The sequence below is a fragment of the Canis aureus genome, chromosome 8 (genome assembly GCF_053574225.1).
Source record: "Canis aureus isolate CA01 chromosome 8, VMU_Caureus_v.1.0, whole genome shotgun sequence".
NCBI lineage: Eukaryota > Metazoa > Chordata > Mammalia > Carnivora > Canidae > Canis > Canis aureus.
The window spans coordinates 6844660-6864480 of record NC_135618.1 but is presented as its reverse complement, the minus strand read 5'-3'; the positions used below and the strand labels follow the sequence as shown (position 1 = coordinate 6864480).

The 19821-nt window shown below is 35.3% G+C and overlaps 1 protein-coding gene across 1 annotated transcript; it reads left to right on the top strand.

Moving 5' to 3' along the window:
- Window positions 1–2127: 2127 nt before the first annotated feature.
- Window positions 2128–19250, top strand: ASB17 (ankyrin repeat and SOCS box containing 17). The gene is made up of 3 exons (XM_077905081.1): window positions 2128–2669; window positions 17015–17294; window positions 18963–19250. The coding sequence occupies exons 1-3, from the start codon at window positions 2269–2271 to the stop codon at window positions 19167–19169; spliced, it is 888 nt and encodes a 295-aa protein (XP_077761207.1). The 5' UTR covers window positions 2128–2268; the 3' UTR covers window positions 19170–19250.
- Window positions 19251–19821: the final 571 nt, after the last annotated feature.

The window sequence follows — 19821 nt, the reverse complement described above, 5'->3', positions numbered from 1 at the left end:
TTCACTAGCTGTATGACCTCTGTCAAATGTCTTCACCAATTCAAAGTTCAGGTTCCTCAACCATGAAAAGGGACATACTGGGATCCCTGGGTGGCGCAGCGGTTTAGCGCCTGCCTTTGGCCCAGGGCACAATCCTGGAGACCCGAGATCGAATCCCACGTCAGGCTCCCGGTGCATGGAGCCTGCTTCTCCCTCTGCCTATGTCTCTGCCTCTCTCTCTGTGTGTGTGTGACTATCATAAGTAAATAAAAATTAAAAAAAAAAAGAAAAGGGACATACTAGTAGAGAATTATGAGGATTAAATGAGAAAATACATACAAAGCACTTGTCTGGTATAGTCTAAGTACATAAGAACTCAATATATGTTAGCTACCATTATTAATTAGTAGATTGTCTCATGAATATGTCTTTGATGTTTACTATTAGTAGTGGCTTTGATTTTTTTTAAGCTAAAAAAATAAAATAAAGCAGTACTGATTTGACTTAGTATGTTCCAGTTACTTTATTCAAAGTGAAAATGACTTTTTTCTGGTTAAAAAAATACATATTTATTGACATTCAAATCATAAAGGAAATTATAAAGCAAAATGGAAAAAATCAGTGAAATCTATACATGTAGAGAAATACATTATTTTGTTAATGACATTTTATTTTCCAAAAGCAGGATTAATCTACTATCTGTGTGTTTGTAGAGCTCTTATTTCATAATAGTTTCTATTCATAAACTAGCCATAAAAATGTAAAAGTAACTCTCTCTTTCTTGGGAAGCAGAAAGAGTAGAGGTAAAACATCTGACACCATCTGCCTGTGTTCAAATGCCAACTTTACCACTTACTAGAACTATCATCTTGGGTAAGTCACCTAGGCTCCGCATCTTAACTTCCTTATCTGTGAAGTAGAGTTGTTATAAGGATTAAAGGAGTTATAGATAAAGTACTTAAAATAGTACTTGGTACATAGTAATACAGAAGACTTAACTATTGTTATAAAAGGTCAAAGGTACCTATGATATGTTGTTATATAAATAAAAAGCAGCTCATAGAACCAGTTATGTGTATTATTCCGCTTGTATAAAGAGAACAAAGTACACAATAATATATCTATTTATATAGATAGATAGATAGACAGATAAGCATACAAATATTTAAAAGATGATAACGTTAAACTGTTAACATGCTTATCTCAGGAAGAATTTTCACTGGCTCCATAATGCTGCAATGTTTTACAAACCTTATGTAAGAAATCAATAAAAACAGTCTATTTGAAAAATGTATTTTTTTGTAGTGGAGAAAATATAAAGAGAAAGAAAATAGAGGAAAATAACAAAACTCTTGGTTTTCAGAAAGATGACAATAGTTATTAGTTCTTCCTGCTATTCCAGGAAAAGAGAGTTTAGAGCTTACAGAGAACTAAATTCACTATTAGTGGAAGTATATTATAGTAAACCCAAAGTTATAATTTCTCTTTACTAAAGAGACATTATTTTCTGTCATTTCAAGAAAAATATTCAAAAGAAGAAAACATTTAAGTACCTTTAAAATTGCTAATAAACATACCTAAGGTTATTAAATTTAATAGAGAGGTGGCTGAAGCATAAACAGGAAAGTGGCTGAAGCATAAACTAAACAATCCTATTTCCCCTTTATTTTACTGGGTCAAGACAAGAATGCCACATCCTATTTGAAACACCTTTAATGTCTAAACTGTATATGTTCTGTCTAATTTATAGAGGAAGAATGTCTATAAAATTTTAAATCCTAAAGCAAAGTTTCCAAATGTTGTTTAATATTGAATGACAGCTTTTCTGAGAATGAATACAGGTTTAAGTGAGAATATGCAGTACTCATGCAGAACAGGACAGCTTAAAATGAACCATCAACCTGGTTATTAATATTATTTTGTCTAATGTACAAAATGTGCTTTCAGTATCTCACAAAAATACACCATGGCCTGAGCTGAAGTTTTAGATTTAAAAATATTAGCTCTTGGATGTTATACACACCATTTATGTCCAATATGACTCTCTCAAATGTTACCAGTTACATATAATATCCCAAATTTCTGACCTATGCTGATGACAGATCACCAACTATTGTGATGTCATCCAGTACTGTATGGTACTAGTTCATATGATATTTTTTCTGGCTACAGTTTAAAGGGCACTTCCTGTTGGTGGAGTAAAGCCTACCACATTATCAAAATATGTAACTGAAGGATCACAGTATGACCTCCTGTGATTTTATTTCTGTATTGTTGCCTTAAATAGCGATGAGTAAATCTTCTAAATTATGTCGTAAGACTTCTTGTCCAAGAAGCAATATATTCTGCAATCTCATTGACAAAATTGTTAAAAGACCATCCTTGCAGTTTTTGGGACAGTGGGGATATCACTGTTATGAACCTAGGATTTACAGAACCCTGGCAAAAATTCTGAGGTATGTCGACTTGGATGGGTTTGACATACTACTCTCAGATTATATTGCATTTGTGGAAAAATCAGGATACCGTTTCGAACTAAATTTTAATCTTGAATTTACTGAAATATGTGTGAATACAATTCTGTACTGGGTATTCGCCAGAAAAGGTAATCCTGACTTTGTGGAATTGCTTCTCAAGAAGACAAAGGACTATGTTCAAGACAGAAGTTGCAACCTGGCACTGATATGGAGGTAATAATCTCATATTTTCACCATAAAAGGAGAAAAATTGCTTTTTAGATTATATTACTACTTTTTTTTCTAAAATGAATATGCATAGTGGCTATATATGGATAAGGAATCCTGACTTGATTGCTCATTCATTTGTTCACTCCTTTATTACTTCATTATTTATTCAATAAATGCTTCCTTATACATACATTATTATGTGCCAATAAATTTCTAGTGGTTCTGCTCTATAAAGTTTACATGTTAGTGCTCAAGGTAAGGGCATGTTAGACAACTTAGATTTCTCTTACTAGACAAAGACATTATTTTGGGTAAAACTGATCTCTTCTTTTTGGAAATATTAATAATGCTAATACTAATACATATATCTATAATACGTACATAAAATGACTTTCAAGTAGAATTCAGAATATATATCCATATTCACTTAGTAGTAGTTATCAAGCATAATAATTCACTATTTGTATGTTAAACATTGATAGATTTGGCTCCAAAATCTCCATGATTTAGCATAATGAAGTCAGGTACCTGATTCAGTCTGTTATAGAACCAAATTTTCATGTAGTCAGTCTAGCTAATGAATACTACTGGGTATCATACAGAATGAAATATTTAATGTGACCTCTTTGTACAAAAAGTCCAAAATACAGATTCTAAAGTTACCTAGTTTGCACTGACTCTAATTCATGCTACAATTTTAAGTACTGGTTTGACTAGAACCAATGTGCATTTGTACGTAAGAGGCACTGTACGAGCTAGGCACAATGATAGGTGCATGTATGCACTAGAAAACAAGGCAGATAAAATCAGTTCGAGACTAAACCAATCTACATTCGGCCTGAAGCAGAGTTCTCTTGATTGTGTATCACTGTGATCCTGGAGAACCACTAGATTGCTTTCCTTAACGATCACCCAAGTACCTGAACTAATAACTGTGGTCTGGAATATCAGTAAATACAACCCCCAAAAAGCACTTTTTGGTTGTTTTAAGGACCATTATATCTGTAACTATAGCGAAGAGCAGCTGCTTCTGAGTATCACTAGCTGGGTTAAGTAACACCTATGTGTGTCCCTGGCAGGTCCATGGGAAAGAAAAATGGAATAAAACAGAGGAAGAGAATATAAATTAAAAAAATTTTTAAATGGGAAGCAAAAGGGGAAAACTGAAAGGAGAGGAAGGAAAATGAAACAAAGAGAAACACATGCTGGGTTATGATACAGTGCCATTAACAACTGTCTTAAGTGACAGTTCTAAAATGAAGAAATTTTGACTTAGATACACATCCACAAGGTAAAACACATTACTGGTCAATTCTATGTGCCACAACATCATCTAGATCTTTGAGACTCATAGTTTTATTTAGATTCAGATGGGGCCTAAGAGTTCACTAGCAAACTTCCACCCTGGGCAACAACCTTACATCAACCATCCCTGGCTGATGCTCATATGGTCTCTGCTTGAACACCTCTGGTAGTAGTTACCTATTTTGTGAGGTAAACCATTCCTTTCCCCAAGGACCTGTTTCCCAGCTATACGTATCCTGTTTCCCTCAAAGACTTTACCCAGTCCCATGACTTTAGATATTATGTATGTGCCAATGACTCCCAGTCTTTCTCTCCAGCCCTGACCTTTCCTCTGAGCTCCAGATTCCTTCTATATAAAGTTGTCTACTCAACATCTCCACAAAGCATCTCAAACTTAACAGAAATAAGATTAATCTAACTCACTCTCTCCCTGTCAAACTGCTTCTTCCCCTGAATTCCCTACCTGATTAATAGCCCCTTTTGTTCTATCCTGTTGCACAAGAGAGAAATCCAGAATTTATTCATGATTCTTCTCTTTCTTTCATCAACACATTAGCAAGTCCTTTTGACTTGTCTCTAAAACATATCCTAATTTCCTCCATTTCTAACCTAGGTGAAACCACATTCATCTCTTGCCTCCACAACTGCTATAGGCTACCAAAGAGGCTTTCAGCTTCCACTCTTCCCTCTCAACCCCTGTAATCTATTCTTGACTCAGAAGCCTGAACGACCTTATAAAAATGTGAAATATGTTACATCACCTATGCTTAAAATCCTCCAAATCTTTACCACTACAAGTGGAATTAAATTCAAACCCTATACTCATTTTTTAAAAGTCCTACATGAGGGGCAGCCCAGGTGGCTCAGTGGTTTAGTGCCACCTTCAGCCCAGGGCGTGATCCTGGAGACCCGGGATCGAGTCCCACATCAGGCTTCCTATATGGAGCCTGCTTCTTCCTCTGCCTGTGTCTTTGCCTCTCTTTCTCTCTCCTCTCTGTGTATTCTCATGAATAAATAAATAAAATCTTAAAAAAAAAAAGTCCTACATGATCTGGTCTCTCACTATAGTAACAAAATACAATCTCATATCATTCTCCCCCTTGAACACTATATCCCAACCACACAGACCTGTTTCTTGAACATCTTCCATTTCATTCCTGCCTGAAGGTCCTGTAATGACTGTTACCTCAAAGTGAAATAAGTCAGACTGAGAAAGACAAATATATGATTTCACTCATATGTGGAATTTCAAGAGCAAAACAAAGGAATAAATAGAGAAAAAGCAGAAACAGACTCATAAAGAGAACAAACTGATGGTTGCCAGAGGGAAGGGGGGAGAAAAGAGGGATGGGCAAAATGAGTGAAGGAGAGTGGGAGATACAAGCCTCTAGTTATGTAATGAACAAGTCATGGGAATAAAAGGCGCAGCATAGGGAATGATATTGCAATGGTGACAGATGGTAGCTATGCTTGTGGTGAGCACAGTATAACCTGTAAACCTGTTGCGTCACTGGGTTGTACACTTGAAATTAATGTAATATTGTGTGTTAACTATACTCAAGTTTTTAAAACTAGAATTTAAAAAAAAATAATACAATAATAATAACTGTTCCCTCTGTCTGGAAATCTATTCACTCAGATCTTCCTAGGACTAGTTCTTTTTTATCATCTGGAACACACTATAAATGTCATCTCTTCAGAGAGGACTTTTCTGGCCTCACCATCTAAAGAAGTCATTCATTCAATGTCATAACACTATTTTTATTGTCTGCACATCAATCACTATATGCTCATTGGCTATTGTTCTTTTTTTTTCATTGATTTCTTTGTTCACTATCATTAAAAGTAAGCTCCATGAGAGAAGAAACCCTGACTACTTCCTCAACATTGAATCCTCAGTGCATAGAACTATGTAGATACACTCAAGAGCTCAGTCAAGAATTTGTTGAATGAAAAAGTGAATTTTTATGCAGCTTTATTAGATTCTTACTCATCATGCACTGAAATCTGTCTCCATTTCTCCAGTTCTGCCTCCAAAGCTATGGAGAACAAAGTCTATTTTCTCTCCCAAGTGAAGACCTCCCAAATATTTGTCCTCATAATGAATACCTTGTTTCCTATTATGACCTCATAATGAATACCTTAAGTTTCCTATTATCTGTTGTTTATTCCTACAGCAGCATTTTTGTCACCTTCCCCAGGATATACTCCAATATGATACTTTCTCCATTATAATAATGAAGTATCTAAATAGGTCCCTGGATGAGAGAAGATAGAACTAATGAGGGAAAGGAACTTAAATCTGTTCATTTTTTACAACAAACTTGCAATCGTAATCTAAATGCCATTGTATGACATACCATAAGTGGTTAAAGAGATGATGTCATTCAGTTAAGATAATGATCATTTATTAAGCATTTCCTTAAGTGCCAGGCACTCTGTTACTTTTTGGGAATTCAAAAACAAAACAGCCATATTTCCTGATTTGGGGGATCTCACAGACTAGTAAGTGAACCATAAACATTATACTATAAGGGCAAAAATAGAAGCATGTGCTGGTAGAAAGAACAGAGAAAGAAGTTGTTAACACTATTAGAAAGCAGCAGATATCTGAAAAAGCTCTCTAGAGGATTCTTAAACTGATTTTTAAAAGATGAAAGGGAGTTTTCTCTTCCTTTCCCTTGAAGAAATAAGATCTAGGCAGAGGCAGGATGACTAAAACCAAAGGAGATACAAACAACATGTTGATTCTAGTGATTATAGACAATTCTGCAACTGCTAGAAAGTAAGATAGGAAATCAGGTAGTAGTAAAAGATGAAGCCTGGAAGTGAAAGTGTGAAGTACTTTGTAGGACAAACTAAGGAATTTGAAACTTACACCATGAATGATGCCTAACCAGTGGTTAGACTTGTAGTATGAAAAGATTCATCAGCACTCATTTGAAGACTCAACTGTAGGAAGGGAGACTGGGACTAGAGGCAGGGAGACCAGTTAGTAGACTGCTTAGACATTCCAGGTACAGTGGCAGCTCCAGAACCTGAACAGAAAAAGAACTGTGGGAAGCAATCTTATGAAAAAGAAGTAGGTGACTGGAGAAGTTGCTTGACATCTCCTGAATTTGCATAGTAGGCACTCTGTGCTAACTTAGCTTCCATGTGTATTTATAAGAGTTTTAGGGAAAGAACTAATTCTGCTCTGCCACCATCTTCTCCAACTTCTGGCTATTCTTTGATACCACAACTGTCCAGGTAAAACATAAAGAGAACTTAAATGGCAGTAGAGGAAAGAAGAGATATTATTAAACAGAATAACAAAATAGTGAGTGATTAGAAGCAGAGCATCAAAAAGAGAGGAGTTAATTTCAAATTTCTAAATTTTAAGACTTGTTGATAGCTGTATTAGTTTTCTCCTGTTGTAACAAATTGCCACAAATTTAGTGGCTTAAAATGATACAGATGTATTATTTTTTAGTTCTGGAGGCCAGAAATCCAAAATAAGCCTACTGGGCTAAGATCAAGAGGTCAGCAGAGCTAGTTCTTTCAAGAGGCTCTACAGGAGAATGTGTTTCCCTGCCAGATTCTAAAAGCTTCCTGTATTCCTTGGTTCACGGCCTCTTCCTCCATCTTCAAAGCCAGCACTGTACAGTCATAGCTCCTTCACTGGCTCTGCTTCTCTTGTTCTCTGACACGTCTTAGAAGGGCCTTTGTGGTTACACTGGGTCCACTTGCATAATCTCCCATCTCAAGATCCTTACCCTTAATTACATCTGCGAAATCCCTTTTGCCAGTATGAGAGGCCATTATCCAGCCTACCACAATGGTCATGCCACAAATCTATCACGATTATTACAAAGGACTTAAAAATTCAGTTTGGGACATAAGAGTTTGCATTACCTAAGGGATAGCATCATCCTTGATGTCTCTGTCTCTTACATTCCACATCTAATCTGCCTAGATATCTGTTGGTTCTGCCTTTAAACAATATACAGAAATCTGACCATCTCTACTGCTATTGCCTTGTACTCCGTAACTTTCCTCTTCCGATCCCATAACAAATTCTCAACAGAGGTAAGATCATGTTGCTTTTCCATTCAAAATCTCCAATGACTCCTCCATTCCATTTAGAGTACAAGATGGAAGTCCTCTCAGTGATCTACAAGGCTCTACATAATGATATCCCATTATCTCTGTCCTTGTTTCCCACTACTCCTCACGCTTTTCACTCTTTCAGCCACGATGGCTCCCTTACTCTTCCTTCCCTCACCACTCCAGGAACACTGCTTCCTAAGGATCCTCAAATAAATAGTTAACTTCTTCATCTCTTTCTTCTTTATTCAAATGTTACCTTTCAGAAATGCCCTCTCCTATCATCCTATTTAAAATTGTAAAATGTCCTCGTACATCTGTCCCAACACTTCCATACTTCCTATTCTGGTCTATTTTTTTTTTCTTATCAAATCTTCTGACATATTATAAAATTTGCATTTTGCTATGTTCATCCTGTACTGTTTCCCCTCACTACAATCCAAGCAGGCATCTTTGTTATGTTCACTCACATATCCCAAGCGCCTAAAACAGTACTTGGCATGCAGTATCCATTCAATAAATATTTGTTGAATAAATTAATAGACAGTAATTGAAGTTATGGTCATGGATGAAATTGCCTGAGAACAAAAAATCAAAATAAAATTAGTCAAAAGACCACATATTTACTTAAATGTTAAGGGCACAGAAAGAGGAACCAGTAAAAGATGGTTGAAAAGGAACAGCCAAAGTGGTAGGTGGATAACTGGGAGAAAATAGCCCTACTAAGTTAGGATAAAACATGGTTCCATTAAATATCAGACATAAAATTATGACAAAGGATCTATTAAATTTGGTGACTAAAAACTAAAAGAGAAGTAGTAGGAAAAAATAGAAATAATTAGTATAGCTACAAAACTGAATCATTCTCTGCATGTCTATATGGAAATATTATGCCCCATTTCATAACCATATATGACAGGTTTTCAGATACAGAGGGTTCAGTTCATTAACTTCACATTTAAAAACTAATTCTTGCTGTGCTTGCCTTACTCCATCCATATAAGTACTGTTATAATTAACTGTCAGTACAGATTAAGCAAATTTTGGTTTACAGTAACATGCTCTTTAAACATGAGGATTAATCATGTCACTTGGGTACAGATTAGACTTTTAAATTTCATTTTAAGCCTATTTGGGTTTTAGTTATGTTTTCAACATTTTTGGCCCAAAATTACTTCTAAAGGTAATATCAATCTTAATTATTTTAAAATTAGTTAATATCTATAAATCTTACCAAGGACCACTTATGGTATCTTTGTCCCCTAAGTCTCCTGAATTCCTATACTTAAAATACTGCTAGTCAAATATCTTAAGAGTGAGCAAGATTAGAGGTGGTTCAAGATGGTAGGAGAATCCTGAACTTCCTCCAATGAACCCAACAAATCTACATCTATATATGCTACAATTCCCCCTTAAAAAAAAAAAAAAAAAACAACAACAACAACAACAAAAAAAACTAGCTAAACAGATCCTCCACAGCAAAAGATTAATAGACTGGAGCACCTGGGTGGCTGAGTCAGTTCAGCATCCAACTCTTGATTTTGGCTCAGGTCATGATCTTAGGGGCCTGAGGTCAGAGCCCTACATGGGGCTCCATACTGGACCTAGGGCTTGTTTAAGATTCTCTCCCTCCCTCTTCCTCTATCTCTCCCCATTCCCCTCACCTCAAGAAAAATAAAAATAAAAAATAAAAATTATTTTATTTTTTAAAATAAAAAATTAAGTGGGCCATATTAAATGAGCTAGGGAAGCAGAGACATGGTCTAGCCAAAAACCCCACCCCCAGCATATCAACCCACAATTAGGAGTTGTTGAGAGGGATCTCACAAATACAGAGGTTCTCCCTGAGAAGCAAGGGGTTTATGCCCCACATCAGACACTCCAACCCTTGGGGCCTGCACTGGAGAGATGAGCCCCCAAAACACCTGGCTTTAAAACCAACAGGACTTATGTTCAGGAGAAATAGTGCTGTAGGAAATGGAGATACTACTCTTAAAGTATCCACAAGTAGACACATTCACTTTGGGACCTAGTACAAAACCTAACATTATACCTAATGAATACCTAATCCTAAGGTATTTGCCAGAAGGGCAAAGCCTGTTGAAGCTCTTCCGGAAAAAAGGCATCTTTTCAGCATTCTCTCTCTTCTTTCCTAGTGCTGGCACAGGAAGGTATCATCTTTGCACTATCCCTCTACCTTACTGCCTACAAGAAACTCACTTCATATGTAAGGACACACACAGACCAAAAGTGAAAGGTTGGAAGATGTTTTAGGCAAATGGAAATCTGCCCACCCGCCCCAATAAGAAAAGCTAGGGTAGTTATAGTTACATTAAATAAAATAGACTTTAAAATAAAGACTGTGGGGATCCCTGGGTGGCGCAGTGGTTTGGCGCCTGCCTTTGGCCCAGGGCGCGATCCTGGAGACCCGGGATCGAATCCCACGTGGGGCTCCCGGTGCATGGAGCCTGCTTCTCCCTCTGCCTGTGTCTCTGCCTCTCACTCTCTCTCTCTGTGTGACTATCATAAATAAATAAAAATTTAAAAAAAATAAATAAAGACTGTAATAAAAGACAAAAAAATGGGCATTATATAAAAGTAAAAGGGTCAATCCCAACAATAAGATATAACATTCTGCATTCAACACAGAAACATCTAAATATATAAAGTGAGTATTAACAGACCTAAAGGCAGAAATTGACAGCAATAAAACACTAGAAAGGGGCTTTAGTATACTGCTTACATCAATGAATTGACCATTCAGGCAGAAAATTAATAAGAAAGTATGCTTAGTTGACACATTAGACCAAATGGACTTAATAATATATATAATAATATATAATAGTAATATATATATATACAGAATATTGCATAAAAAGGAGTAAAATACACATTCTTCTCGAGTGTACATGGGGCAGATTATATGTTAGGCCATAAAACAAGTCACAATAATCCAAGAAGATGGAAATCATATCAAGTATATTTTCCAACCACAATGGTATGACAGTAGAAATAAATTATAAGAACACTGGAAAAATCACAAATATATGGAGATTTAAAAATGTGGTGCTGAACAACCAATGTGTCAACAAAGAAATGAAAGAAATCAAAACTTATCTTGAAATAAATTAAAATAGAAATACATTTTATCAAAATCAATGAGATGCAGCAAAAGCAGTTCTAATAGGGAAGATTATGGTGATACACACCCACCTAAAAAACAAACAAACAAAAAGCTCAACTAAACTAACTTTATACCAAAAGGAACTAGAAAAAGAAAAATAAAGTTCAGTTAGTAGAAAGAAGGCAATAAGATCAGAGTAGAAATAAATGAAATACAAACTAAAAATAAAATTAGAAAAGATCAATGAAACTAAGAGCTGATTCTCTGAAAAGATAAACAAAACTGACAAACCTTTAGCCAGACTCAACAAGAAAAAAATCAGAAATGGAACAAAAATTAACAACCGATACCAAAGAAATACAAAAAGATCATTAGAGGCAATTATGAACAAGTATACATCAACAGATTCAACAACCTAAAAGAAATGGATAAGTTCTCATATACATATAATCTTCCAAGACTGAATTGTGAAGAAATACAAAGTCTGAATAAGTCAATTACTAGTAAGGAGATTGAATCAGTAATCAAAAACCTCCCAACAGGGATCCCTGGGTGGCGCAGCGGTTTGGCGCCTGCCTTTGGCCCAGGGCGCGATCCTGGAGACCCGGGATCGAATCCCATGTCAGGCTCCCAGTGCATGGAGCCTGCTTCTCCCTCTGCCTGTGTCTGTGCCTCTCTCTCTCTCTCTGTGTGACTATCATAAATAAATAAAAATTTAAAAAAAAATAAAATAAAATAAATTAAAAAAAAAAAAAACCTCCCAACAAACGAAAGTCCAGGACAAGACAGCTTCACTGTTGCGTTCTACAAAATATTCAAAGAAGATTTAATACCTATCCTTAAACCCTTTCAAAAACTGAAAAAAAGAAAACACTTCCAAACTCATTATATAAGTCCAGAATTACCCTAATGGCAAAATCACATGTGGACACTGCAAAAAATAAAATTACAGGCCAATATCCTTGATGCACATGGATGCAAAAATCCTCAACAAAATATTAGCAAGTCAAATTTTGCAATATATCAAAAGGAGGATCATACACCATGATCAAGTAGGATTTATTTACAGGGATGAAAGGATGGTTTAATACCTGCAAATCAATCAACATAATACACATTAAAAAATGAAGGATAAAAATTACATGATCTCAATATTTGAAGATAAAGCATTGACAAAATTCAACATTCATTTGATAAAAACCCTCAACATAGTGGGTATAGATGGAAGGTACTCCAACATCATAAATACTATATATGAAAAACCCACAAATAATATCAAACCCAATGATTTAAGATCAGGAACAAGACAAGGAGGCCCACTCTCACCACTTTTTTTCAACATAGTATTAGAAGCCCTAGATAGAGCAATTAGGCAAATAAAACAGAAATTAAAATAAATTTAAAAATAAAATAAAGTATATCCAAATTGGGAAGGAAAAAGGAAAACTGCCACTATATATAGATGACATTATATTATATATAGTAAGTCCTGAAGACTCCACCAAAATAGCTAAAACTAATAAATTCAAAAGTTGCAGGTATAAAATCAATATACAAAAATCTATTGTCTTTTTATATACTAACAATGAATTATCAGCAAAATAAATTAAGAAAACAATCTCATAAAATACTTATGCATCAAAAGAATACAATACTTAGAAGCAAATTTAACCAAGGAGCTGACAGATCTGTACTCTGAAAACTCTAAGACACTGATGAAAGAAATTGAAGAAGACACAAATAAAGATATTTTGTGCTCATGGATTGGAAGAATCAATATCATTAAAATGTCCGTACCACCCAAAGCAATTTACTAATTCAATAATCTGTACCAAAATTTGAATGGCAGGAACACCTAGGTGGCTCAGTGGTTGAGCATCTGCCTTTAGCTCAGGTCGTGATCCCAGGGTCCCACATCAGGGTCCCCGCAGGGAGCCTACTTCTCCCTCTACTTACGTCTCTGCCTCTCTCTGTGTGTCTCTCACAGATAAAGAAATAAAATCTTTTTTTTTTAATTTATTTTTTATTGGTGTTCAATTTACTAACATACAGAATAACCCCCAGTGCCCGTCACCCATTCACTCCCACCCCCCGCCCTCCACCCCTTCTACCACCCCTAGTTCGTGAAAGGGAATATAAGGGAAGGGAGAAGAAATGTGGGGGAAATATCAGAAAGAGAGACAGAACGTAAAGACTGCTAACTCTGGGAAACGAACTAGAAATAAAATCTTTTAATAAAATTTTTGAATGGCCTTTTTTCACAGAATTAGGACAATCCTAAAATTTGTTTTGAATAAGAAAAGATCTTGAATAACAAAAGATCTTGAATAACAAAAGTAGTCTTGAAAAAAAGATAAAAGATAGTAATCACAACAGCATGGCATAAAAATAATCATACAGATTAAGGGAACAAAACAGTGAGTCCAGAAATAAACCCATGCAAATATGGTTAATTAATTTTATGAAAAAAAAAGAGACAAGAATATACAACAGGGAAAGGATGGTCTCTTCAAAAAATGATGCTGGGAAAACTGTCAGATGCAAAAGAATGAAAGTAGACCACAATCTCATACCACACACAAAAATTAACTCAAAATTGGCTGAAGACCTCCTTGTAAGGCCAGAAACCATAAAACTCCTAAAAGAAAACACAGGCAGTAAGTTCCCTGACATTGTTCATGGCAATATTTTCTGGATCTGACTCCAAAGGGGAAAAAAAAAATGTCCATTCAGATCCTCTGCCCATTTTTTAATAGAATTTTTTTTATTGAGTTGATGAGTTCTTTACTATTTTGGATACTAACCCCTTATTAGATATATAATTTGCAGATATTCTTTTTTCCACTTAGTAGGTTGCCTTTTAATTTTGTTGCTGGTTTGTTTCCTTCACTGTGCAGAAGCTTTTTCATTTTTCATTTTTCATTTATTTTTACTTTTGTTATCATTGTCTTGTTGGGTCCAAAAGCCACAAAACAAATTTAATTACATATATTTTTTTTTTCCTGGAGAACAGTTAAAAAAATCAACAAATACTTGTCTACTTCAGGCTAAGCATTATTCTAGGCATTTAAGAATTTATTTATTTATTTATTTATTTATTTATTTATTTATTCATGAGACACAGAGAGAGAGGCAGAGACACAGGCAGAGGGAGAAGCAGGCTCCATGCAGGGAGCCCGACTGGGACTTGATCCCTGGTCTCCAGGATCACGCCCAAGCCAAAGGCAGCACTCTGCTGAGCCACCTGGGCTTCTCAGCATTTAAGGATATAATAGCAGATCCAACAGACAAAAATTGTTGCCCTTGTGGAGCTTACATTTTTTTTTTTTTGCCTGTCTTGCCCACTCATTTATTTTGAAGATGAGAAAATGAACGATTAGTAATGTTAAGTTATCCAAAATGATATGGGCTTAATGGAGACCTGTGTAAAGTCATGAGAAGAGGAAGGAAGGTCAGGTCATCAAAGAAGTCTCCACAAAAGAGCTTATTAAACAGAGTCTAATATGAGGAGCAAGACTTGTCCCAGAATTGAAAAGGGATAGAAAGAACATATACAAATCAAAGAACTGTGAAAAAGTTGGATGCAATGGTGGCTTGGGAAAGCGAATATACCTGTAAGCAGGACAGGGAATCCAGAAGGAGAAGGGGTTTAGTAAGAGTTCATTTTGGGATATATATTGGATATATGAAAAAGATGGGATGTCTCAGGCAATACTGATCCGGAGATGATTCCAACAGAGAATGTCTATATTTATATACGGAAATTAGAAGGATATGTATAGTAACACTGGCAGCGTTACAACAAAAACTCAACTTAATTTCTAACATGTTACTCTGAACTACACCATACTATTTTTTTTTTTTATCATGAAACCTTGGTGTTTCAACACTCAATGAAGCTTGGGAGATATACTAGTTGGTCTAGTGATTTTTAAACTGTTCCCTTTGGAGCTCCTGACAAGGGAATCACACGGGAGAGGTTTTCAGGACTTCTCTCAACACACTTCACCCAGAAAACATTTCTAACACAAAACATTCTTTTTGTATAGCTAGTTTAGGTGTAACAATCCTCCAATGCTGCTTTATGCTTGTAAATGAAACATAACTTCTAATCTTTTTATTGATTAACACCTGCTAATCCTTCAAATCTTAGCTCTAGGATAACCTATAAACAATGGTTATTCCACTGCCTCTCCTCAGTGCTTCACAGTATACCAAGCATGTTTCTATCATAGCCATTATCATTTTGTATTGTATTATTGAATTACTTGACCATTTCCCTTACTAGACTGCAATAAGCTTCTTGATATAAAGGACTGTATCTTTCATCTCTGTGTATCTAGCACTCAGTACACCCTGGGCAAGCAAGTGTTAAATTAATTAATGAGCAAATGAATACATAAATGCATAAGGAAACTAAGATTCAAAGAGGCTGACTGATCCAAAATCATAGAGCTAGTTAGGAGAAACCAAACCTAGAATCTAGAACCCTTAAATCTCCATTTTTATAGCATTATATTGTGTTGCCTCCCCTCATTAAATATATCCTATCTTAAATTCCTTTTTTTTTTTTTAAGATTTTAATTATTTATTCATGAAAGACACAGAGAGAGGCAGAGACATAGAGGGAGAAGCAGACTCTCTGTGCGGAGCCCGATGCAGAACTCGATCCCAGGAACCGGGATCATGACCTGAGCCAAAGACAGGCACTCAAACACTGAGCCACCCAGGAGAACCTCCTTTTTGAATAATGCTCTCCTTGCTCTGCAGTTTTCCAAAACCAGTATTTATAGTTTGTGTGCTGTTCTGCAAAACATATTAGTATCTTATTAGACCAATCAAAACAATTCCAGAGACAAAGGATCATAAATAAAATTTCCCTTTCTTTAGTCCTAAAGCCATTTTTATTTGGCTAAATCAAGACTTGATAATATAAAATCTTCTGTGGTTAGCTATGCAATGTCCTATCTACACATTGAGACCAGTACATTAGCAAACACAAATATCTATTAAATGAAATAATTGCAAGGACCACATAAAATCAGAAAAAAATAAAATAAAATTTTCACTGCTTAAACCTGCAAATACCAATTCTAATTTTATTAAAGTAAAAAAATATATAGAATTAAGATAGTTGCACTTATTCCTTTCTCATCTAATCTCCAAACTCAATTCATGACTGACCAAGAAGATGATGAACAAAAAAGTATCAAAATGGTCACATAATTTTATTCTATTAATAAAGTGAAATTTAAGAGAGCGCCTTTTTACCTTCTCTGTTTTAAATTTTCCAGAGCTACATCAGTTTTCTAATACTGGTTCTAATGACAGCAGGATTTCTCCAGTGAGCAACATAGCTACTACCACTAAAAGCAAACACTTTCCATCCATTTAAATTTCTTTGTTTTTACAAGTGCAAAGTTTAAATGTGTAATAGGAATTTTCTTATTAACTTCCAGTTTGGTCTAGATTCATGGAGTAGAAAACTCTTTTTAGGGCACCCCAGGTGGCTCAGCAGTTTAGTGCTGCCTTCGGCCCAGTGTGTGATCCTGGAGTCCCGGGATCGAGTCCCATGTCGGGCTCCCTGCATGGAGCCTGCTTCTCCCTCTTCCTGTGTTTCTGCCTCTCTCACTCTCTGTGTGTCTCTCATGAATAAATAAATAAAATCTTTAAAAAAAAAAAACTCTTTTTAAGACATACATAAAGGTAAAAGTGCATTAAAAGCTATTTAAGACATTTAATACTTAAGAGAATACTATTATTTTCCCATTACTGTTAAGACAACTTACAATTCTTAGCTCTGTATTCAGTGAAGCTTTTGTTTGGTCCACAGAACTTTTACACCAGTGTACTGTCCAAGCCCACTAAGTGGTATCACACCTCTACTCTACGTAGCTCAGACAAGACAATCTAATATCTTAAAAATACTCCTGCAATATGGAATCTTAGAAAGAGAAAAAAATCCCATCAACATTGTGATAACAATATTGCTCTACCCTTCAAGAGTGAGAATAATGGTTGATCATGAATTGGTAGACATCCAGGAAGATGCCAAAACATGTTTAGTGCTGTGTTCCAGAGTGCTTTCTGCCATTTCAATCAGGGAAATAGAGGTAAGCAAAATATTATTCTTGGGTTTGGGCTCAAATATTGATCAATTTTAAGATAAAACTGTGAGACAAGAATGAATTTGATTTTTAATCTATGAATTATATCCAGTGAAAAATTAATAATTGAGTGTAGGCTTATAAATTAAAAATAAGTAAAATCTAAATGATCTTGAACATTAGTCCCTTATTTCATAATCTTGTCTTCTAAATAAATAATTTTAAAAGTTAAATTTATGGTTTATTTTAGTAGTTACTAAGTAGATGTATCTTATTATTATATTCTGATTATACAATAACCTGTGTTTATTAGGATCTCTAGGTCTTAAGAACACCCTAAATAAAAAATTTAACAGAATTCTTTACAGTACAGTATTTTTAAATGAGTTGCATTTCTCCTCACAAATACATGCCAAGATATTAAAACATAAAAACTTAAAATATTTGTGCAATTGAAAATATCTATTCCTCAGTTCTGTGAGCAGAGACTATTTCATATACCCTAGCAGTGATCCCAAGCATTGAGCTAAATACTTGGTGATAAGGTACTAAACATACACCAGATATTCTTTGAATAGCTTAGTACTGAATAAATAATTTTAAAAAATTATATATCGGGATGCCTGGATGGCTCAGCGGTTGAGCCTCTGCCTTTGGCTCAGGGCTTGATCCCGGGGTCCTGGGATAGAGTCCTGCACTGGGCTCCCCGGGGGGAGCCTGCATCTCCCTCTGCCTGTGTCTCTGCTTCTGTCTCTCATGAATAAATAAATCAATCTTAAAAAAAATTATATATCATTTAAGTACCATATGGTCTACAGATTATAGGTTCTACTGCAGAAATAGCTCTGTAATACAGCAATGTCTTTTAGTCCTAAATCAACTTAATTAACATTTAGCTTCTAGAATTAAATCTTTAAAAAGGGGTACCCTAACTGAAACTTAAAAACTTATCTTTTCATATAGACAAGTCTCCTATCAGGATTTTTTTAAAGATTTTATTTATTCATGAGAGACAGAAAGAGAGAGAGAGAGAGAGGCAGAGACACAGGCAGAGGGAGAAGCAGGCTCCATTCAGGGAGCCCAACGTGGGACTTGATCCCGGGTCTCCAGGATCATACCCTGGGCTGAAGGTGGCGCTAAACCGCTGAGCCACCCGGGCTGCCCCCATCAGGATTTCTTATGGTTTTGCAGTACAAAGTTTTATTCTACAATGTTTGGAATCACCTAGGGGGCCTTGCAGGATTTATGTTGTCTGTGCCTAATCTCAGATGAACTGAATTAAACTTTCTGGAGTAAAACCTCAGCATTCATATACTTTAAAGTTTCCTGGATAATTCTGGTGTATAGCCAAGTTGACAACACTACTCTGGAAAGAGAAGCTGATAAAACATAAGTGTGTGATCTGTCTAAAATAAAAAACATATACACATTCATAGTTGTAAGAAATAATGTTTTGTGTCCTTAGACATATTATTTAAACTTTACATATCACTGTGAGAAATAAAAGGCAAATAAAAATACTTGCCTCAGATTAAAAAAAAGCTTTGTAAAAAATATAAGGGTTATATAAACTTAAGATCTATTTTCTGAATTAAAATACAAAATAAAAATGCTAATAATTTGGAATAACCAATGATTAATATTACAAAATTAAAATATTTCCTCTTTCTTCAGACGCAGCTAAGTTTAGGAAGACGTCCAATTATTTCTAATTGGCTGGACTACATTCCTTCAACAAGATACAAAGATCCATGTGAACTATCACATCTTTGCAGAATAACCATTAGGGCTCAACTACTGACCAACAATATGCTCCCAAATGGAATATTTTCACTTCAAATACCGGTTCGTCTACAGAAGTACCTGAATTTAGAAAGTTAATAAACATCTTTCTCCGAGTTCTTTAAGGATACTCACCATTGTATGGTTTAGAAGTTAATAAACTATTAACTTCATGCAAAATTTTATTGCACTGAATATTTCATTAGAAAATATAATTTCAGGGGATCCCTGGGTGGCGCAGCGGTTTGGCACCTGCCTTTGGCCCAGGGCGCGATCCTGGAGACCCGGGATCGAATCCCACATCGGGCTCCCGGTGCATGGAGCCTGCTTCTCCCTCTGCCTATGTCTCTGCCTCTTTCTCTTTCTCTCTCACTCTCTCTCTGTGACCATCATAAATAAATAAAAATTTTAAAAAAAAGAATATAATTTCACAGGACACCCTAAATCAATCCATTTTAAATCAGTATATGGCTCTGTCCATTACCTTTCTATACAGTGGAACAAATTATATGCTTTTTGTTATATTTTAGATTTACCCTTCTAATCCACTCTTAAAAGTTTTTTTTGTGTTAGAGCATTATTGTTATCTGTGGAAATTTTGGTCATATTAATGTTCTGAAGCTCCTACTATTAGTGTGTTCTAAGCTAAGTAAATATTTTGTATTGTGTATTTCTATTAACAAGTATATTGAGTTATTTTGCAAATAAAATGTTGTGCTTGGTGGTAAGGAATAGTGAAGGAAATTAAGAT

What these genes read in the sequence shown, in the direction of transcription:
- ASB17 (XM_077905081.1), top strand. Translation starts at nt 2,269, where the DNA reads ATGAGTAAATCTTCTAAATTATGTCGTAAGACTTCTTGTCCAAGAAGC. An exon ending in AACCTGGCACTGATATGGAG is followed by an intron (nt 2,670 to 17,014) that starts GTAATAATCTCA and finishes TTTGGTCCACAG; the next exon opens with AACTTTTACACCAGTGTACT. An exon ending in TTTCAATCAGGGAAATAGAG is followed by an intron (nt 17,295 to 18,962) that starts GTAAGCAAAATA and finishes CTCTTTCTTCAG; the next exon opens with ACGCAGCTAAGTTTAGGAAG.